This window comes from Panthera uncia, chromosome C2 (assembly GCF_023721935.1).
Source record: "Panthera uncia isolate 11264 chromosome C2, Puncia_PCG_1.0, whole genome shotgun sequence".
NCBI classification, from domain to species: domain Eukaryota; kingdom Metazoa; phylum Chordata; class Mammalia; order Carnivora; family Felidae; genus Panthera; species Panthera uncia.
The window spans coordinates 1,993,402-2,012,339 of NC_064810.1; the positions used below are offsets into that span (position 1 = coordinate 1,993,402).

At 62.0% G+C, this 18,938-nt stretch overlaps 1 protein-coding gene and 1 non-coding gene across 2 annotated transcripts; one reads left to right on the plus strand and one right to left on the minus strand.

Annotated features, from left to right (window-relative positions):
* The first annotated feature begins 1,366 nt into the window (after positions 1-1,366).
* DNMT3L (DNA methyltransferase 3 like) lies at positions 1,367-15,071 on the plus strand. Its single transcript, XM_049627998.1, has 12 exons — positions 1,367-1,445; positions 1,890-1,994; positions 2,169-2,213; positions 2,736-2,815; positions 3,049-3,161; positions 3,797-3,968; positions 6,106-6,193; positions 7,277-7,365; positions 9,865-9,940; positions 10,295-10,434; positions 12,681-12,772; positions 14,645-15,071. Exons 1-12 carry the CDS (start codon positions 1,367-1,369, stop codon positions 14,808-14,810), a joined length of 1,245 nt encoding a protein of 414 aa, XP_049483955.1. The 3' UTR covers positions 14,811-15,071.
* On the minus strand, positions 11,464-11,548 carry TRNAR-UCG (transfer RNA arginine (anticodon UCG)). Its single transcript has one exon. It is a non-coding gene; the product is annotated as a tRNA-Arg (tRNA).
* Positions 15,072-18,938: the final 3,867 nt, after the last annotated feature.

Genomic DNA, 18,938 nt, shown 5'->3' on the forward strand with positions numbered 1-18,938 from the left:
TGTTTGTGTTCGTGCGACAGCTTGGTTACAATTAATGAGCCAATACTGATAGAGTGTTAACTAAACGAATACACCACAGTTTAGTCCCATTTTCTTAGTTTTCCCCCCGATTCCCTTCTCTGTCCCGAGATCCCGCGTGACATTTCCCCATCAGGTCCCCTGAGGCTCCTCTCGGCCGTGATGGTGTTTTGGACTTTCTTTGCTTTTGATGACTATGACAGTTTTCAGAACTTCTAGGCAGGTATTTTTTTAATACATAATTTTCTTTTTTTTTTTAAGTTTATTTATTTTGAGAGACACAGAGAGAGAGAGAGAGAGAGAGAGAGAGAGAGAGAATCCCAAGCAGGCTCTACACCATCAGCAGAACCCCATGTGGGGCTCAGACTCACAAACTGTGAGATCATGACCTGAGCTGAAATCAAGAATGGGACGCTTAACTGACAGAGCCCCCCAGGCGCCCCCGTGGGCAGGTATTTTGTAGGGTGTCCCTCAACTGGAATCTTCCGGTGATTTTCTCATGGGTAGAGGTAGGGGTCATGGGCTGTTGACAGGAAGGCCACGGAGGTCACGTCGTGTCCAGGGGACATGCAGTCAAGGCAGGCCGTCACTGTTGAAGTCAACCCTGGGCACCCGGCAGAGCCCTGCAGAGTTACACCCCAGCCTCCCCGATTCTGCGACTTTTCACCGGGAAGTCGTCACCAGGCCCACACCCAAACTGGGAGAAAGGGAGTTATGCCCCCTCCCCAGGTGTTTCCCCAACTTCTGCCCAGCACCATAACCGTCCCGAGGGGCAGCCAGGTGGTCCCCTGCCTCTGGGCACAGCCCCTGCGCAATCCCCAGAAGGGCCCAAATGAGCCCCTCCGACCACGGCCTCCCATCGGGTGTCCCCGGGCCTGTCCCACCTGCAGTAAATGCCCTCTGCCTCCTTTTGCCTCACCCCTACTCTGGATGCCACTCCGCCCACGGGCTACCTAGCCTCCACAGATCTTCCTCGCCCTGAGCTTTGCCTGTCCTGCATCCTCCGGCTGGAGCCCTGCCTCCACCCCAGCCTGGGAGCACCAAGCCCTCTAAACCCCGCCCCTGAGTCCCTCCCCCCACCCTCCCCCACTGGGCCCCCAACGCCCATCCATCAGGAACAAGCCCCCTGCCCCCCCCCCATGAGCCCGCACCCTTCACCCCCCGACAATGAGGGTTTTCTCGCCCCTCCCCCGCGCCTCCCCGCCCCCGCACGTCACGTCACGTGGCAACCTTGCGCGCCCCCGCTCCCCCCGACAGTGCTCCTCTGCAGGTCCTGTACCTGTGGCCCCCAGTCCTTCCACCCCACCTGTCTCCTGCTGCTTTCTGGGGAGCCCCTTTCCCTGCGTTCATGGCCCTGTCCCCGCAAGGGACCGTGAGCGTGGAGACCCTGGACGTCTCAGACCCTGACCCGCCAGAGGCGAGCTCCTGTAAGCCCTCTCTGCTCCTCCCAGCCTCAGGCCGGGTGGCCTCCGGGGAGACCACCAGCTGTGGTCTGGGGGACGCCGTGGGAGGAGAGAGCATGGGGGTGTCCAAGGGACCCACGGGGGGCCTCCATCGCCCCACCCCTCCCAAGGCCCCCTGTCCTCCCCTTTGTGGGGAGAAGCCCACCTAGCCCACACTGTGGCGGGGGCCTGGGCACGGAGGGACGCCGCGGGGAACACACTGAGCCCCCGTCCAGATCGGCGCTCACCATAGGTCCTCCTGGCCCTGTGTCCTGGGTCCCCTGGGTCCAGAGGGAAAGGTGTCACCAAAGGAGGCGGGCGGGGCCTGAGCTGGGGCCAGGGGCTCCCAGGCAGCAGCCGACAGGCCATTTTCCCCCTCTGTTTGTACGCGTCCCGTTTGCCCATGGGTCTCCACGGCGGTGGCCCCAGTCCCGGAGCCAGAGGCAGAGCACCACACGGACATCGACATCATCCTGCTGGGCTCCAGTGAGGCTTCAGAGCTGTCATCCCCCGCTTCCCCAGGGCCCAGCAGAGGTGAGGTGTCTTCCCTTAGGAGGTCAGCCCCAGGCCTGGCAGCGTCTGAGGCCCCAGGCTTCTGGAATAGTCACACCTCGTTCACGAGCCCCCTCCACTCCTCTGACATCACGTCTGGGCCAGGTTTACATTAGAAAAAGGACAGGGAAGGATCCCCTTTTGTTTCCTTTTCAGAGCTCATTGCATATGAAGTCAAGGTCAACGAGAGGAACATAGAAGGTGAGCCCTTGCCCAGCCGAGGGGGAGCAGCTCTGGAAAGACTCAGGCGCGGGAGCCCACCCTGGTGTCTCCCAGATACTTAGAGTTGTGCAGCCAGTTTTAGGGCCTTTTCAACACCCTTGAGAGAGACACTGTTCCCATTAACAGTCCCTCCCCGCCCCTGCTGCTGCCTCCCCTTTTCAACCACTTTCTTTCCCTATGGATTTGCCTGTTGTGGATTCCTTGGGTTTCCACACGCAGTTCAGGATCAGTTCGTCAATTTTTGCAAAAAAAAAAAAAAAAAATGGGGATTTTGAGAGGAGTCTGGGGGCCCTCTGGGGAGGCCTCGCCTTCCAACTGCGGTGTCTTCTGACCCGTTGCCCAAGGTACCTGCCCACTTCTTTAGATCTTTCATTTCTGTCCACGGCGTTCTGTGGTTTTCATTGTACGGGGCCTGCTCTCCCCTTGTTACATTTATTCCTAAACCTGTTGCTCGGCTTGCTGGTGTCGTGACACGTGTTGCACTGTGGGTGCCCACCTTAGACATCTGCATCTGCTGTGGAAGTTTCCAGGTGCACACGCAGCACCCTTTGTTTGAGGGAGGGATGTGCGCTCCGTGCAAGGTAAGCGGGGTGGTGGGGCGGCCGGGAGGCAGGGAGCCTGGGGAGGCTGGGGTGGCAGGACAGGGGGGAGGCCGGGAGGCAGGGAGCCTGGGGAGGTGGGGAGGCTGGGAGGCTGGGCAGCAGGGAGGTGGGGAGGGGGGAGGCTGGGGCAGCGGAGAGGCAGGCAGGGAGGCTGCGAGGCGGGGAGCCCGGGGAACCGAGGAGGCACCGGCCAGGCTCTGCCCCTTGCCAAGGACAAGTTCCTGGGCCGCCTGTTCCTGTATGACGACGACGGGTACCAGTCTTACTGCTCCGTCTGCTGCTCCGGGGACACGCTGCTCATCTGTGAGAACCCCGACTGTACCCGGTGAGCCTGGGGGCAGCCCCGGGGCAGGTGCCACCACCCACGGCCCAGGCATCTCCGTCCTCGGGCTCCTCGTCCCCGAGTGTGGAGGACGTCCCCCCAAGACGAGTCCCCCCCCGAGCTTCCCGTTTCCATCCCAAATATTTTGTTCGGTGTAGAGCCTTCACACGCGGGAGGCGGGGCATCGAGAGATTTGTGTTCCTGAGGTTTCTCTTTATTATCGTCACCGCCAGGATGGGCGGCACCCTCAGCGGGGACGGGGAAGCGAGGGCTGGTGGTCACAGGCAGGGGCCGGGCAGGGGCAGTTCCCCGTGGAGCTCCAGCACCCGTGGTACTTAATCTCCCTCCTCCCAAATCTGTCCCCCCCCCCCCCCGCCCCCCAGCTGGCGTCCTTGACCCCGACTTCCTGCAGGCTCTGGAGGTGGGGAAGACGGGCGGCCCCCCACCTCACCGACGGCAGATGGCTCCTTCCTGCCCGTCGAGGTCCCTGAGACGGACTGGACCCCCTTTCGGGGTGACGGCTCCCCCTCGCCCCCGCCCGGTGCCCGTCAGCCTGAGGGCGGCTCCCGCCCCTCGTCCCCCTGCCTGGCGGCCAGCGGATGCCCCTTCGGTCGCTGTGATGTTCTGTTTGGCTCCAGGTGCTACTGCTTCGAGTGCGTGGACACCCTGGTGGGCCCCGGGACCTCGGGGAGCGTCCAGGCCGTGAGCAACTGGGTGTGCTTCCTGTGTCTGCCCTTTCCCCGCAGCGGCCTCCTGCGGCGGCGCAAGAAGTGGCGGGGCTGGCTGAAGGCCTTCTGCGACGGCGAGTCGGTGAGGGGCGGCGGGGGGGTTGGCGACCGTCAATTTCCTCAGGATGCCCACCTGCGCTGACACCGGCGATGACGGAGCCCAGGCTTCCAAGCAGACGCGCTCTTCTCGTTTTCCTCTCCGGTCCCGGCTCCGCGGGGTCTAGTTTGTGGAAACGACTCTGACCTGGCAGTTTTGCTGCTTCCGAGCGGGGGAAGGGGGACCTGGCAGGAGACGGACCCAGCACGGGTTGCCTCCAGGTCCGGCACGTGGGGACAAACACCCAGTCAGAGGGCAGGATGGGCGTGGAGTTGAGGCACAGATGTGGGGCACGGGCTCGGGGCACAGGTGTGGAGCTCAGACTCGGGGCACAGACTCAGGGCACAGGCTCGGGGCACAGACTCAGGGCACAGGCTCGGGGCACAGGCTCAGGGCACAGGCTCGGGGCACAGGCTCGGGGCATGAAACGGAGCACAGCTGCGGGACCTCCTGTGGGAGGCCAGGAGCCGTGAGCCAGGCGGGACCTATGGGCTCATCAAAGCAGGTTGCAGTATGTCCCCCAAGACCTAACACCTGGTACCCGTGAATGTGGCTGATGCTGGAACCAGGGCCTTTGCAGATGAGGTCTTCCTGGATGGGGTGAGGCAGGAGGACAGGTGTCAGAGGGAAAGCGGAGGGGGATGGAGACATCCGGGGGGAGGCTGGCCACACGACGCCGCGAGACGGGCTGGAGTCCAGCCCAGGACTGCGGCCGGTACAGGGAATGCTCGGGGGAGGCAGGAGGACCCTCCCTGCGAGCCCCCAGAGGGAGCCAGACCCGCCACACCTGGACCCGGGACTTCTGGTGTCCACATAGAAATTTGGTAGTGGTTTTGTGCCACGGTTTATATTCACTGTTAGGGCAGCTCCGGGAAACGAAGGCTCGAGAGGGACCACCCTGGGTAAGCGGGTGCCGCGTGGGGCCCACACATAGGTCTGCAGAACTAGGGATCCCCCTGGGCCTCTCAGCCTCCCGCCCCCGCCTCTGCCTCTCCCTCCCCCTCAGCCTCACTCTCTCCCTCAGCCTCTGGCTGCTGTTTGGTGGGAGCAGGTCGGGGGAGAGGGCCGTCCGGGCCCTGGGTGTGCCCGTGCCGTGCCGGCTCTCACTGGAGGGGCGGGGGGCGCTGGAAGGGGGTGTGTGCTGACCCTGGGGCACCTCCCCGCCTCCGTGGGCGCCCCTCTCTCCTGGAGCCAGGACTACCCCCCCCACCCCCCCGACCCTTCCCGGGTTCTCGGCCACCAGAGTTCTGGGGACTTGCTGGCCTCCAGGCACAGGCCCCGAGGCTGGACGGCGTGGGCCCCGTGGCTGAAGCGTGTTTATAGTGCTTTTCAGAAGAGGAGACGCGGCCGGGTCGTGCTTTTTTTCGGCTCTGTGGGGGGGGTGCGTCCCAGGAGGGGCCATGCTCCCCAGTTGCAGCAAGTTTCCTTTCATGTTCACAAGTGTCCTTAATGCCCCAGTGCTGGGGGGAGAGAGGGGAGGAAGGAGCCCCCCGCCGACAGTCACAGCAGAGGGGACCAGGACGCCCCCCCGGCGCCCATCAGAGCCGCGCCTGTGCTGGACCAGCTGCCCTCCTCACGCCCACCTGCCAACTCACCAGCCCCCCAGCCCGTGGGCTCCAGCCACAGACAGGCCCTTCCCCACGTGGCTCGGGGTCTCCCACCCCGGCCCGGCCAGCGCACGCTCCTGGGGGCGGGGAGTCTGGGGTGTTCGTTTTACAAGCGGGCGTCCTGGGAGGGGTGGGGGGGTTTACCCATGGGCTTTCGGGTCCTTTGTCCTCGGCGGGCAGCCGTGAGGGCCACCAGGCACCTCGGGGCCCACACTGAGGAAGGACAGTCGGGCGATCCCCCTGCTGTCCATATGCAGGGTCCCCCAAGAAATCCAGAGGAAGTGCTTCCTCTTGGGATAGAATTTTCTTCCTCTGCGATCAGGAAAAGCCCCTCGCACCTGCCTTTCCTGTGTTAGAAATGGCCCGGCCTGGGGGGGGGCCAGCCTGCCTTGAAGGCGCGTTCAGGGGTGTCTCCCCTGGTGGGGAATTGCCTCTGCTGGAGCAGAAAGAATTTTCCCTGGGCCTCACGGGCTCTGCAACCGGGCCACGGTGAGAACTGCATTTTCTTTCGATAGGAGAACACGCTGGAGACCTACAAAACGGTGCCCGTGTGGAAGAGGGAGCCGGTCCGGGTGCTGTCCCTGTTTGGGGACATCAGGAACGGTGAGTGCAGTGAGGTCACGCCGGTCTGCCCCCAGGGAGGTCCACGGGGGACCCGGTGTGTTCAGGCGGCTGGCAGGAAGGGAAGGGCACGAGAGAGCAGCGGGAGCTCACTCCTTCAGAATTGCCGACAGGACAGAAAATGCAGGAAGCAAGTATGGATGCGAGATGCCACCAAGCAGAGCTGCGGGGCCCAGGCTTTGTGCAGAGGGCAGCAGTCCAGGCCAGGCCTTGCCCGTGGCCACCCCACACACCTGACCACCCGCAGGGCTCCCTGCCCCTCCCTCTACCCAAATGTCCCAGCCTGTGCAGGCCGGCCACGTGATGCGTCCCAGCCTTGTCCTGCCCATCCCCACCCCCGGGGCCCTTCGCGGACCCCCACCTGCTGGTGCCTTGGAAATCCTGTGGATGCTTCTGGGCCCAGCAGACCTAAGAATCCATGAAAACACTCCTTAGTCTCTGGCCAGATAGAATCAGGACGTGCCCCACTTCCTGCACTGTGCCACCGCGAGCCTCGCGAACCGTGGTCACAGCGGCCCCGCGTGCACCTGTGCTGCCGACGGGGTGTCCGCGAGACATGGGGGGCAAAGCCTGCCGGCTGAAGGGGCGCAGGAGTCACGACCCCAGGCCACCCCGGCCTGCGTCTCCCCACCCAGACCATGCGTCCCTTACTCCCGTTTGTAAGGTCCTTTCTGAACTCGCCTTCCCGCCCCCAGGCTGAGGACTCTCCGAGGCTGTGACGGGGAGCCTGCAGGTCACGCCCGCCGGGTCACACAGCCAGGCTGGGTGACCTCAGCGTGGACACCACGGCCTGGCAGATTTCCTAACCCAGAGCACGACACAGCAGCCCACGAAGGCCTGGTTTTGCAACCAATTGCCTGACTTTCTTAAATCCATACTCAGCGGAGTTGGCTGCTTAGCGGGTAGCGAACGGGACCTTCATCCTTCCTGCCGGTGCCCTGTCCTTGAAAAGACAGAGTTTGCTCATTAAGACAGAGACATGTTGTCTAATCAACCCTTGGCCTTTGGGTCTGTATGGGGCCGACGTCGACGCCACCCTTCTGAGCCCTATTTCTCCCCACGCAGAACTAACGAGTTTGGGCTTCTTGGAACCTGGTTCTGACCCAGGAAGACTGAAACACTTAGAGGACGCCACCGATGTAGTGAGGAGGGACGTAAGTACCGTGGGGTGCCTCCAGATGCCAAGATGAGGGCACACGTGCAAGATCCCCACGGGTGCTGCGGGGGTCGGGGTCCCCGAGCCAGGGTGTGCGTGGGGGGCCCGCAGGAACTGGTGCCCCGCAGGCAGTGGGGGAGGCGAGAGGGGTGTTTTCGCGGCCCCCACGCCGCCCACGGCCCAGAGCGATGGGCCAGAACTCTGGTTCTTGTGGTTGTCATCCAGGGGCCCGATCCCAACACAGACGGGATGAAACGCCACCTGCCCCTTCAGATAAAATCGTGAATTGAACAGTCACTGTTTGGGGGCATTCTCCAAACACAGCCCGGAATGTTCTGGTTCCCTTGAAGGCTGTTTCCTGCTGTCCCAGACAGTGACCTTGGAGGAAGTGCCTAAAAAGTGACTCACTGGCATCCAGCTGGGCCAGGAGCCCTTGGCGACGGATGGCAAGGGTCTGGGAAGCCTCCTCCTGGTGGTCCCGGGACAGGAGGACCTGGTCCTTCGGTCTCTGGGCCCAGGAGAGAGGATTAGAGCCCATCGTCCTGAGAGCCACTAACCGTGGGCAGAGGGTCTGGGGCCAGGAGTGCTGGCCGTGGAAGGGGCCACAAGGAGGGGGCCGACGTGGGGGTTCTGTTCTGCCAGGGGCCGGCCAGGTCCTCACCTCTCTGCTCCCCGTGGGGCCTGGGAGCCTGTGGTCCAGGGGGCTAGCGCCCCGCTCTGGCCATGCCTGGAGAAGCCCCACAGCCTCATCCCACCGAGGGCTCCCCTGCCCGGAGGCCCCGAGGACAGGTCTCTTCGTGGGACAGGGCACACCTGAACCTCATGACCTTAAACTTCATCACCATGGGCCTCATCCAAGATCCCACACGCTGCCCTCACCCCGACCCCTTGAGAGGACTGACCATTTCGAGAATCTGTCCTGCAGGCACGCCCATCCTGCCTCCTCTCCCGTCCCCGGGACCAGAGTCTGCCCTCACGGGGCAAGGCAGGGTGTGGAACGTGACGGTGACACAGGCCTCCCCTATAGCGGGGCTGCAGGGGACACCAGGGCACCGCCCTGCATGCCAGCTGTGGCTCCCAGACACCCCGTCTTCCTTAGAGAGGCCCACTGCCAACAGCCATGGGCACCCCCTGTCATCCGCAGCAAAACGGGGCCCCTGTTTTCTCAGCGATAACCTGGCCTCTATTAGCAATAGGAACATGTCACACCCCCTATGACAGCAATGTGGGACCTCTATTTCTGATCGTGACACTGGAAACCTGTTTATTGTAGCCGTGTGTGACACCCGTGAGTGACACCTGTTACCACAGTAATCACGACTTAGGTGCGTGCAGCATCTCTGAGCGCCCCCACACCACGCCTCCTGACCTCACCTCTTTCCACGAGGCCTGTGACACGGGCTGTGCCCTTGCAGCCCCTCCTAGAGACGGGGGGGTGGCCGGCTCCCACCTCCTCCTGGCCGTGGGTTTCTGTTCCAGCCCGGAGTGGGGGGCAGACAGCTTGGGGGGGGGACCGCGTGTTCCCTCCAAGACTCCGGTGTCTTCTCCGTGAGCTGCTTCACGGCAGCACGTACTGGGGGCCAGCGGGTGGGTGACTGCGGGGGTGCTGGTCTGGGACCGCCCGCCTGTGCTCGCCTCCTTGCCCCCCTCCCCGACCGCCCTGCCTGGACAGCACCTTCGCGCCTTTGCTCCGGTCACTAGGCCGTGACGGAGGCCGGTGCCCAGACGCCCCCAGTAGCTCTCGGGGACACGGGAAGGTGCCGGAGGAGGCACAGGCTCGGGGGCTCACCGAGGGATGCGGGCTTTGGTTACGCGTTCTGGGGGACGGCCCAGGGAAGGGGGTCTGCCCTGGGGCAGGACCCGTCGGAAAACCAGCGATCCAGCACCTGGGTCTCTGTTAATGTTTCTTTAGTAGAAAGACGGGGACTACGATTGTCATTAACGGGAGTCCCTCGGGTCCTGCAGGAGAGGGGCACGTGGGTCACTGTGGTTCCGGAGCATCCTCGTTGGCTCAGGCACGGTTGGAGGGGCGGCTTCCTCCCCCCGCCCGCAGTGACCGGCTGACTGTGGCCGGTCAGGGAAGGCTGTGGCCCCGCTGTCCGCTCCCGGCTGTCACGTCAGGCGCACGTCATACGCTTTCCGGCAAAGCACAGGAAATGCGTGTGAATCCCGGGGTCCGCGTGCCAGCCTTCCCGGGGGCGGGTCTATGAGGCCAGCGCCTGGCACGAAGGGCTCGCCTCACGTTCCAAGTGCCCTGCGGGGGGCTGGCCTCCCCTCGGGTGACGGAGGCCGGGCTCCGTGCGTCCCTGAGGCCAGTGGTGGCTGTGACCTGGGGGGTGTCACTGCTCCCGCCAGGGTGCTGTGGGGGCTCGGCCTCATCGCGAGCCACTCACCTGGGCGCACAGGTGCCTGCTGCGGTGGGGGCCGCTCGGTGCCCGGGAGCCACCTGCCAGAACAGGCCGTCCCCACCTGCCTTCTGTGTGCCCGTTTCCTGCAGGTGGAAGGATGGGGCCCGTTCGACCTCGTGTACGGCTCCACGCCCCCCGTCGGCCACGCCTGTGACCATCCTCCGGGTAAGAGACCTCGGTCTGCGCGCGTTCCCTGGCGGTCTGGTCCCCAAACCCGTTTGCATGCCCCGCCCTCGGTGCTCTGCGTCCCTGTAGCAGGTGCTCCGAGTGGGGTCATAGGCGGAAGGACGCGCACGTGCGCTCCCCACGCCGTTTTCACTGCCCTGTCCCCTCATAATGGGGGGGGGGGGTGGTCTGCGCTCAGGCCACGGCGACCGGGGCCCTTGAGGCTCAGCTGCTCTGGCGGGGACAGGCCTGCCCCGGGGAGAGGCGGGCGCCGGGTCCGGGCAGTCACCGCCGCGCCCCTCTGCCGCGACCCCACGGGCAGAGCGCACACGCACCCGGACGCCCCTCCCCCAGTGTGGTACCTGCTCCAGTTCCACCGCGTCCTGCAGTACGCGAGGCCCCGGCCGGCCCGCCAGCAGCCCTTCTTCTGGATGTTCGTGGACAATCTGGTGCTGACCCAAGAGGACCGGACCGTAGCCACTCGTTTCCTGGAGGTACGTGCCGCGCTGCGGTCCGGGGGCCGGTCAGGGGGCCTCCCCGGGACAGGCCGGCTTCCTCGGAGCCCGGCCCCTGAGCCTCCCTTTCACCCGGTTCGTGGGGGTCACCGCGCTCCCGGGGCACAGACCCTTCAAGGTGGCCTTGGTCGGCGTGCCCTGCATGCTGCTCCCGCACTTCAGGACAGGCCAGCGTGGGGCTCTTCCTTTGAGCACACGCACGTCTCGCACACCGCACACACATCGCACGCACTGTCCCTCTGGGGCGCCGACAGCCTCGTGTCTTCTCTCCGCCGACCCGAATCCTGACCACGAGAGCAGCCGCCCTGGGCTGACTGGCTCAGGGCCCCGGCCGCAGGGGCCCCCCATGGGACAGCCCCCGGTGGGGCCTGACGCCCCCCTCTCGGGAAGTCTCCCTCATGCTGAGATGCTCACAGAGTCACGGCAGAAAGTCTCCTCGCTGCCCGCCCCGCCCCCCTCGCCAGTCCTGTCGCCGGGGACGGTGCTTGCCCCTGCACGCAGGTGTGCCGACGCCCGCCCCGCCTCGGGCTTGAGTCACTTAGCGACCACCCTGGATGGGCCTGTTCTGGGCGGTTTTACTTTGGACGTAAAAAACGTATTTGATCTGTTCCCTAGTGGGAATGGGGTCGCTGTAGTCTTGAGGTCTAACAGACAAGCCCGCGCTGCGGGGCGTGTATGGGGACACTCGTGGGACGGTTCCAGAAGTGACACTGCTGGGCCAAGTTGTGGCGTATTCGCTGCTGCGCCCACCTGCCCGGTCGGGCTGTCCCAGCCCCTAGACCCCTACAGGGACGCAGGGCCCACAGGGTCAGGCTGTCCCATGCAGTCTCGCTCTGTTTCTGCCCGTGCGTCACCGCACCTTACGTTCTCCTAGAGTACAATCTGTGAATTATAGTTGTTTTTATTAAAAAAATTTTTTTTAATGTTTATTTATTTTGGGGGGGGAGGGGCAGAGAGAGGGGGAGACAGAATCCAAAACAGGCTCCAGGCCCCGAGCTGTCAGTACAGAGCCCGACGTGGGGCTCGAACCCACGGACCGTGAGATCGTGACCCGAGCCGAAGTCGGACGCTCAACCGACTGAGCCACCCAGGCGCCCCCTGTGACTTACGGTTTTAAAAGTCATTTTTACAGGGCTGAGCAAAACGTTCCCATGATTCTTCCACTTGCGTCCGCGTCTGTGGTTATTCTCCTCGTTAGGAAGTCTGGAATTTTTAAAATAGCAACATGCCCCCCTAGAAGCTGCCAGGACCAGGTTTGAATCCTGAATCATTTATCAAAAAAAAACAAAAAAAAAAATCTAAGAGTAAGTGATAGCGGGTCCAGCCACAAGGTGCAGGTTCCAAACCTGGACTCCAGTGATCCGCACACGTAGAGCCCATCAAAAATCCTGCCTTTGGATGGTTTTGCACACACGTTTGGGAGGTCACAACTGGTCCCAAATCAGGAGGGCCAGAAAGGGAGCGTCCCGCATTTCCTGTGACAGCTCCCGTCTCGCTGTGGAACATCGCTCCTGCTGAAGGCAGGGAAGATCTAGACATTCGGTCTCCTTCGGCTCTGGCGAGTGCCGGGCTGTCTGGTGTGTCTCTCCCGGCGAGGTGTCTGGGTCCAGGAGGAGGCTGGGGTGTCCACGGGGGGGGGGGGGGGGCCCGGGAACGGTGCACATGGGACTCTGTAGGCTCCCTGAGTCCATGTGAGTGGGGTCAGCCTACCTTGCGTTGGGCGTCAGGGGCCAGGGGGCTTCTTGTCTCTGTTTCTCCTCTAGCCTCTCCCCCTCCCACTGGCGGAAGGCCCGTCTCCCTCCCGCCCCCTCCCCTTCCAGGGCCCTCTAGGGTCCAGGCAGCCCGCTTGGCTCCTGAAACACCGGCACTTTAGAAAACCCTTCGTTGCCAGCAAAGCCTCTTATCTTCCTGAGGCAGAAAGGCTGTTGGCTCAAAGATAAAGGACCCCTTTATCCTTCAGGGAAGTTCACCTCCGAGCTGGAGCCCGTGGGGAAGCCCTGCCCACGTGACCTCTGGGACTGGAAGGTCTGCTGGTAAAGGTTTCCCAGCGATGTCTCAGCCTCTTTCCCGCAGAGGATTTCTAGGAAATCAGATGCGAGACGTCAGCAACGGTGACTGACAGCCACAGTCTGTCTAGAAAGGTGGCCGAGGCCTGTGGGCACCGTGAGGGGCAGAGGTCGTTGCCCGGGTCACGCCGAGCCGCAGCCCAAGTCTCCCTCCCCCAGGCCGACCCCGTGACCATCCAGGACATCTGTGGCAGAACCATCCAGAACGTGAACGCGGTGCACGTGTGGAGCAACATCCCGGCCGTGAGAAGGTGCTCCCGGCGCGCCCCAGGGCCTCGGGGCGCTTGCAGTGGGGGTGGGGACGCCGGCCCAGCATCAGCGAAGTCTGGGAACGCGGAGTTTTCTAGACGGAGCCATGCCCGGGCAGCCTCCGTGCCCCGGTCAGGGGCTGTGTCCGGTGTGCCTCTTTTCCGCCAGATTCTGGGCTTGATCCAGGTCAGGAATGTCCGCTCCCACTTTGGGGACCTTTCCCCAGCCTCTTGCATCAAGGCTGCCTGAGGCTGTCCCCTCAGGACTTTGCAGGGCCTCCCTGGGTCCTGAGAAGAAAGTCAACTCCCGGACACCCGTCACCTGGCCCTGGAAACCACCCAGCCTTCTGGAGCTCTGCCCTGCCCTGCCCTGCACACGTGCACACCCACTCCCACCCACCTGCTCACACTCATTCACACACACAGGCTCACACACACTGTCACACTCACACAAGCTCACTCACAGTGCATTTCTGGCCTGTACGAACCACTCAAACACACCAGGCCTTGGGCCCTTCTCTGTTGCCAGAACATTCCTGGGACCATTCATTCTCGTGAGCATCCAGCCCCCCCCCCCCCACGCCCCCTGCCCCCTCCCCTGGATAGCTTTCTGCTCCTCGGACACCCGCCCTCGCTCATCCGTCCTCATCCACACAATGTGCCCCAGAGCCCCTGAGGACACGGCCGCCTCCCTCCCCCACAGCCCACACCGTGCGGCACCTGCCCTGTGGTGAGCCAGTGTTGACGGCATCTGAGCTAAGCCACGCCTTCTGCTTCTGACAGAGAGTTTCTGGAAACTTCTATGCCCCCCCCCCCCCGACCATGTCCAGCATTCCCCACATTGCAGTGTGGCGTGTGCTCGTGGCAGGAAGTGCCAAGGCTTAGCGTGTGCCAGGCCCACACCCAGGCTCCGTGTTCAGTGGAGCGGAGCAAAGCAGCTTTCCCCATGTCTTCGGAAGCGTTGAGCGTCAGGCCGCCCCCCCCCCCCGCCCCCCCCCCCCCCCCCCCCCCCCCCGGAGTTCTGCCGGTGCAGGCGCCTGGTTCCCAGAATAAAGCTGGAAGCAGCGTCTTCACGTGGGCCTTTGCCTCCAGGCTCATGTCTCAGTAGCGAGGACAGAGCCTCACGCTCTCTGAGAGTGGAAGCATTGAGCTGAGACGGTTGGCAGCTGCCTGTGGATGGCCACGGCCACGGCCACGGTCATCCCTCAGGCAGTAGGCCTGTCCCCGGGGAGGCATTTGGGGAGGGTGCTGGGATGGGCGCCGTGTGTTTCTGCCGCCTCACCTGTGGCCTTCATCCCTAACGTAAACCCAGTGATGTCCCCCCGACCCTAGTGTGGGTGCTGGGCACCAAGTCCGTGAAGACTTGAGTCCTACGGGCGACATCAAATCGCAGGCCAGGGTGCACGTGATCTCCCCATGCACCTGCCCCACACACAGGGCCCCCAGCACTGGGGGCCACGGCACCCTCAGGGGACATGCGTGGTACCGTCCTGGGTCTCGGGTATAGGAAGTCCTTGGGAGTGATACACGGCGCAGTCTGGCCAACCTTGGCCGCGCAGTCCCGCCCCTTCTTGTGCACGGGTTTTCTCCATGGTGGCTCTTCACACTGAAAGTGGACTGCCGAGCTGGGCCCGGGGCTCCGGCTGCTCCCCAGAGGAGCCATCTGGTCCCCTGCTGTCCAAGGACTGCTTGTCATTCTACGCTGGCTGGAAAGCTTACGGAAGATGGGTGGGGGCTTCCAAGGATGTCTATTTCCGAGGCCTCTGGATAATCCGGTGGGAGCCCGTGCGCCCACTCACGGCGCCACCACCCCCACCCCCTGGGGAGCCTGTGCGGGGCCCGGGTTGGTAATGAGCCTCCTTCTCTCCTTTGCAGCAAGCATTCCGCCCTGGTTTCCCAAGAGGCATTGTCCTCGCTGGCTCAGGACAGGCGGAGAATGAAGCCCCCCGCCCAGGGGCCAGCCAAGCTGGTGAAGAATTGTTTTCTCCCCCTGAGAGAATATTTTAAGTGTTTTTCAACAGGGCTCACTTCCTCTTTATAAATGATTCATTTTACCATGAAAAAAAAAAAAAGTCTTCCTAGAACCGGGCAACTTTCCTTGCATTGTTTCTTTTTTTTCTCTCTTCAAACTATTATTTTATTTGGCTGACTTTGGATTTCCCAAGGTGGCCTCAGACAGAGGCACCTCCTGCTCGGTGCGGTGATGCAGGGCCCGGCCCGGCCCCGCCCTTTCTCATGGGGGCGACATTCTCAGCCTCTAACCTTGGACAAGACCCTGACGTTATGAAGCATATTTGTTGCTGAAAACGTTTGTGTGTGCCGGTTGAGACGTTACAAATATATTCATTGTGGTTGTTACTGGTCATATTCTGGTGTTTTTATGTGCAAGGATAGCCTTTCTTTTATCCCGTAGGACGTGGGAGTGTGTGTGAGGAAGATAGGCAGGACAGGTTGTCACGGTGGGTGTGGCCCGTGTCCCCTGTGCACATGTGGCCCCTGTGGGTACGTGACTGCCGCCGGCTGAGAGTGAACCCCGCTCCCCCCGATTATAGCCGCACCAAACATCCGAAACCCTTGCAAAGCGTAGACTAGGACGGTTGGTAAACAAAGGGAGAAAGAGCTGAGTGGACAGCACAGAGGCCAAGGTCCGATCCCCGTTCGAGGCCTGCAGCCCACGGGTGCTCCTTAAACCAGACGCAATTGCCTGTAAGAAGTGGGATTCCCGCTCGCCACGGGCCCCGGTGAGGACAGACGTGTTACAGGGCATCGACTCAAGCTGGCTTCAAATCACATGTAATGAATCCCAAAGGGACCTTTCCAGATTAGCCAGAAACTCCCCCAAAGTGAGGTAGACTTAATGAAACAGACCCAGCTTATCCTGGGCGTCGCAACTGGGGTGAGGGGAGCCTCGGGGCCCACGCTCTGTGGAAGAAAAGTGGGGTTAAAATTGGGCCTTCTCAAGATAAAAAAAAAAAAAAAATACCTGGAAGGAGAATAGAAGTTGTAATGGTTAATTTTATGTTTCGACTTGGCTGGGCCACGGGGCCCAGATACTTGTTCAAACGTTATTCCGGATGCTTCTGTGAAGGTGTTTTTTGGATGAAATTGACATTTAAGTTGGTGGCCTTGGAGTAAAGGAGACTGCCCTCCATAATGCGGGTGGGTGCTACCGGCTGAAGGTCTGTGTCTCCCCAAGATTTACATGTTGAAATCCTAACCCCCGAGATGGTGGTGTTGGGACATGGGGCCTTCAGGAGGGGACTCCAAAATGGGACCAGCGCCCTCATCCACGAGGCCCCAGAGGGCCCCCTCGCCCCTTCTGCCACTCGAGGCTGCACTGAAAGTGTGTGATGAGGAAGAGGGCTCTCACGTGACCCTGCAGGCCTCCTGACCTCAGACTTCCCTTCTCCAGAACCGTGAGCCACACGTTCCGGCCCTTTAGAAGCCATTCGGTGTACGATAGTGTGTTATGGCAGCCCAATCAGACTGACACGCGGGCCTCTACCGGTCCACCGAAGGCCGACTAGAGCCAGCTGACCTCCTCCGAGCAGGGGATTCTTCAGCAGGCCGCCCGCGGGCTCCACTCCTCCCCGGGTCTCTGGACAGCCAGTGCACCCCCAAACTGTGGAATTACCAAGCCTCCATGATCCCATGAGCCCCTTCCTTGAAGTAAGTTTCCCTCTGTATATATAGGCACATCCCGTGGGTTCCGTTTCTCTAGAGAGCCCTGATTAATTCAGAGGCCTTCACGGAGTCCCTAGGAACCTTCTCTCCTGGGTGGACAGGAGGACAATGCTGGGCTTTGATGTCACAGGTCTTGGGTCCAGGGGCTCATTTAGCATGATCTGTAATGGAACAGAGGCCACAGGAGCCCCAGAAAAGGTGGGGAGTGGAGACCACATCATACAAGCACAGATAGGACCTTCCCGGTAGGTCAAGTTCTGGGGCCAGTCTGACAAAAATGCGAGCTCATCACAACTGTCTGGACAGGGTGAGGTGACGGGGGTGGGGGGGATAGGAGGGTGGGGAGGGGCTGACTCCAGGCTGCTTCCACCCCAGGGAACCAGTGCTGTGGGGCCAATGTGTTAGTGTCCACTTTCTTTTTCTTTTCTTTTTAATTTTTTAATGTGTATTTATTTTTGAGAGAGAGAGAGAGACAGAGTGTGAGTGGGGGAGTTGCAGGGAGAGAGGGAGACACAGAATCGGAAGCAGGCTCCAGGCTCCGAGCTGTCGGCACAGAGCCAGATGCGGGGCTCGAACCCGCAACCCGGAGGTCATGACCTGAGCTGAAGTGGGACGCTCAACCGACCGAGCCCCCCAGGCGCCCCTGGTGTGTGCTTTCTATCAGACTGCTCCCAAGTAGGGGCCCAGAGCTGCTCAAACAGCAGAACACTGTCGATCCTCAAATACCCCAAAATTCTCCAAGTATTTAATCCCACCCACAGATCCCAAAAGATGTCCCTGTCCTACTCCCTGCAGCCTGTGAATGTCACCTTATATGGCAAAAAAGATGTAGCTGACATTGTGAAATCGAGATGGGGAGCCTGTTGGGAATTACTGGTGGGGGGGGGGGGGGCTAAATGTGATCACAAAGGTTCTTATGGGGAGAGGCAGAGGGAGACTTGACCTCATACAGAGGAGAAGGTCATGACCCTGGAGACAGAGAAGCAGCTGCAAGCCGCGGGAGCCGGGGGCCACCAAGAGCAGAAGACATGGGAAGTAGCCTCATGTCAAGTCCCCACAGGAGCTCTGATTCCAGACCTCCAGCCTCCAGAACTTTGAGAGAATACATTTCTGTTGTTTTAAGACGCCAAGTTTTGATGATTTGTTACGGCTCGCCCAGGAAACTGGCACACGCACCAGAAGGGTGGGCTCTCTGGGACCAGGGACGCCCACATGTCAACAGCAAGGCGCTGTGCCAGACCCCAAGGGAGCTGCTCGGGACAGCTGACAGGAAGCCTGGGTCTCCAGCAGCAAAGTGCAGCCTGCTCCTTCCTCGTCTGTGCCAAGGACTTCCAATTCCCAGCACGAATACAACTGCTGCTTGGTGCCCAGGGAGGCCTGGATGTTCTGTCTCTCCACTCTCTGACCGCCTGAGAAACAGGGTCACTGTCAAGGGGAAGAAAGGGAAACCTTTCCTCCACTGCAGGAAGCCTTCAGAGGAATGTTCTGTTTTTCCACTTGTCTTAAAATCCTCGTGCCACTATTGGTGTGAATGTTTTATGTGTATCCGCTCGCAATAGCCACGTATTAAGTCAGCTGCTTTTCTGAGGAAGGTGTTGTAACTGTCTCCGCTCCGCAGATGAGCAAAGGCAGGCACAGAGGAGTTAACTAACTTGTCTCAGGTCACACAGCTCCTGAATCCAACATGCACTCATCAGGCTGAGGTCCCTGAGACTGGTCTTGGGTGCGCCACTTCCCCCAGACCCGGGTCCTGCCCGGATGTCCCTTCCGACCCAGCTGCTGCTCTCCCTGCCACTCCTCTACCTGCTCAACAAACAGCGCTTCCTTGGTCCGAGTGCCCATTCTTGGCTGGCCTGGCAGCGGCACTTGACCTTCTGGGGTCTGCGGCGAGGGGTGGGGGCGTTGCTCAGAAAGCAGAACCTGGTGCCTCCCCACCAGCCACAGCACCCCTCAGCTCTGCAGATTAGCCCCTGCAAGCCCCCTCCCTCCCGCCTCCCCGCTGCCGTGGGGCACTGCCCGGGCTGCATCGAGGGCCTGCGTTTCCGGGGCCCAACCGACTGGGCACCTTCCTTGCCCTCGCCAGCGACTCCGGCGGCGATCGCACTGGGGGTGGGGGTGGGGCAACCAGACCCGCGGAATGGGCTCCCCGGGGAGCTTCCGGAGGTGGAGCGCCACCCAGGCGTTGGCCAATCAGTGCAGCGTAGCCCGTTCCCCGCCCAATCAGAGGGAACCCCGGCGCTTGTGGGCGGGGCTGGACCCGCGAGGGCCGGGAGGTGGAGTTGCTCCCACCCGGCGCTCTCGCTCCTCACCCGCGGGCCCTCCGCTGCCAGTCGCTGCCAACCCAAGGGGCAGCAAGGCCACCCGCGTCATGTCCCCTTGCGGACCCGCTGGGTCTGAGCCGGTGCCCTTCCCCCAAGCGTGCCCGGCTGCGCGCAGAATATGGCCCTGGCGTTCTGGTTCCGGGAATAGGAAGCGTCCTGAGACC

Excerpts from the sequence above, each read along its gene's own strand:
- DNMT3L (XM_049627998.1), top strand. The coding sequence starts at position 1,367 with ATGGCCCTGTCCCCGCAAGGGACCGTGAGCGTGGAGACCCTGGACGTC. Across the intron at positions 1,446-1,889 it reads CCCGCCAGAGGCGAGCTCCT|TCCCGGAGCCAGAGGCAGAG; the intron begins GTAAGCCCTCTC and ends CGGTGGCCCCAG. Across the intron at positions 7,366-9,864 it reads CCGATGTAGTGAGGAGGGAC|GTGGAAGGATGGGGCCCGTT; the intron begins GTAAGTACCGTG and ends CGTTTCCTGCAG.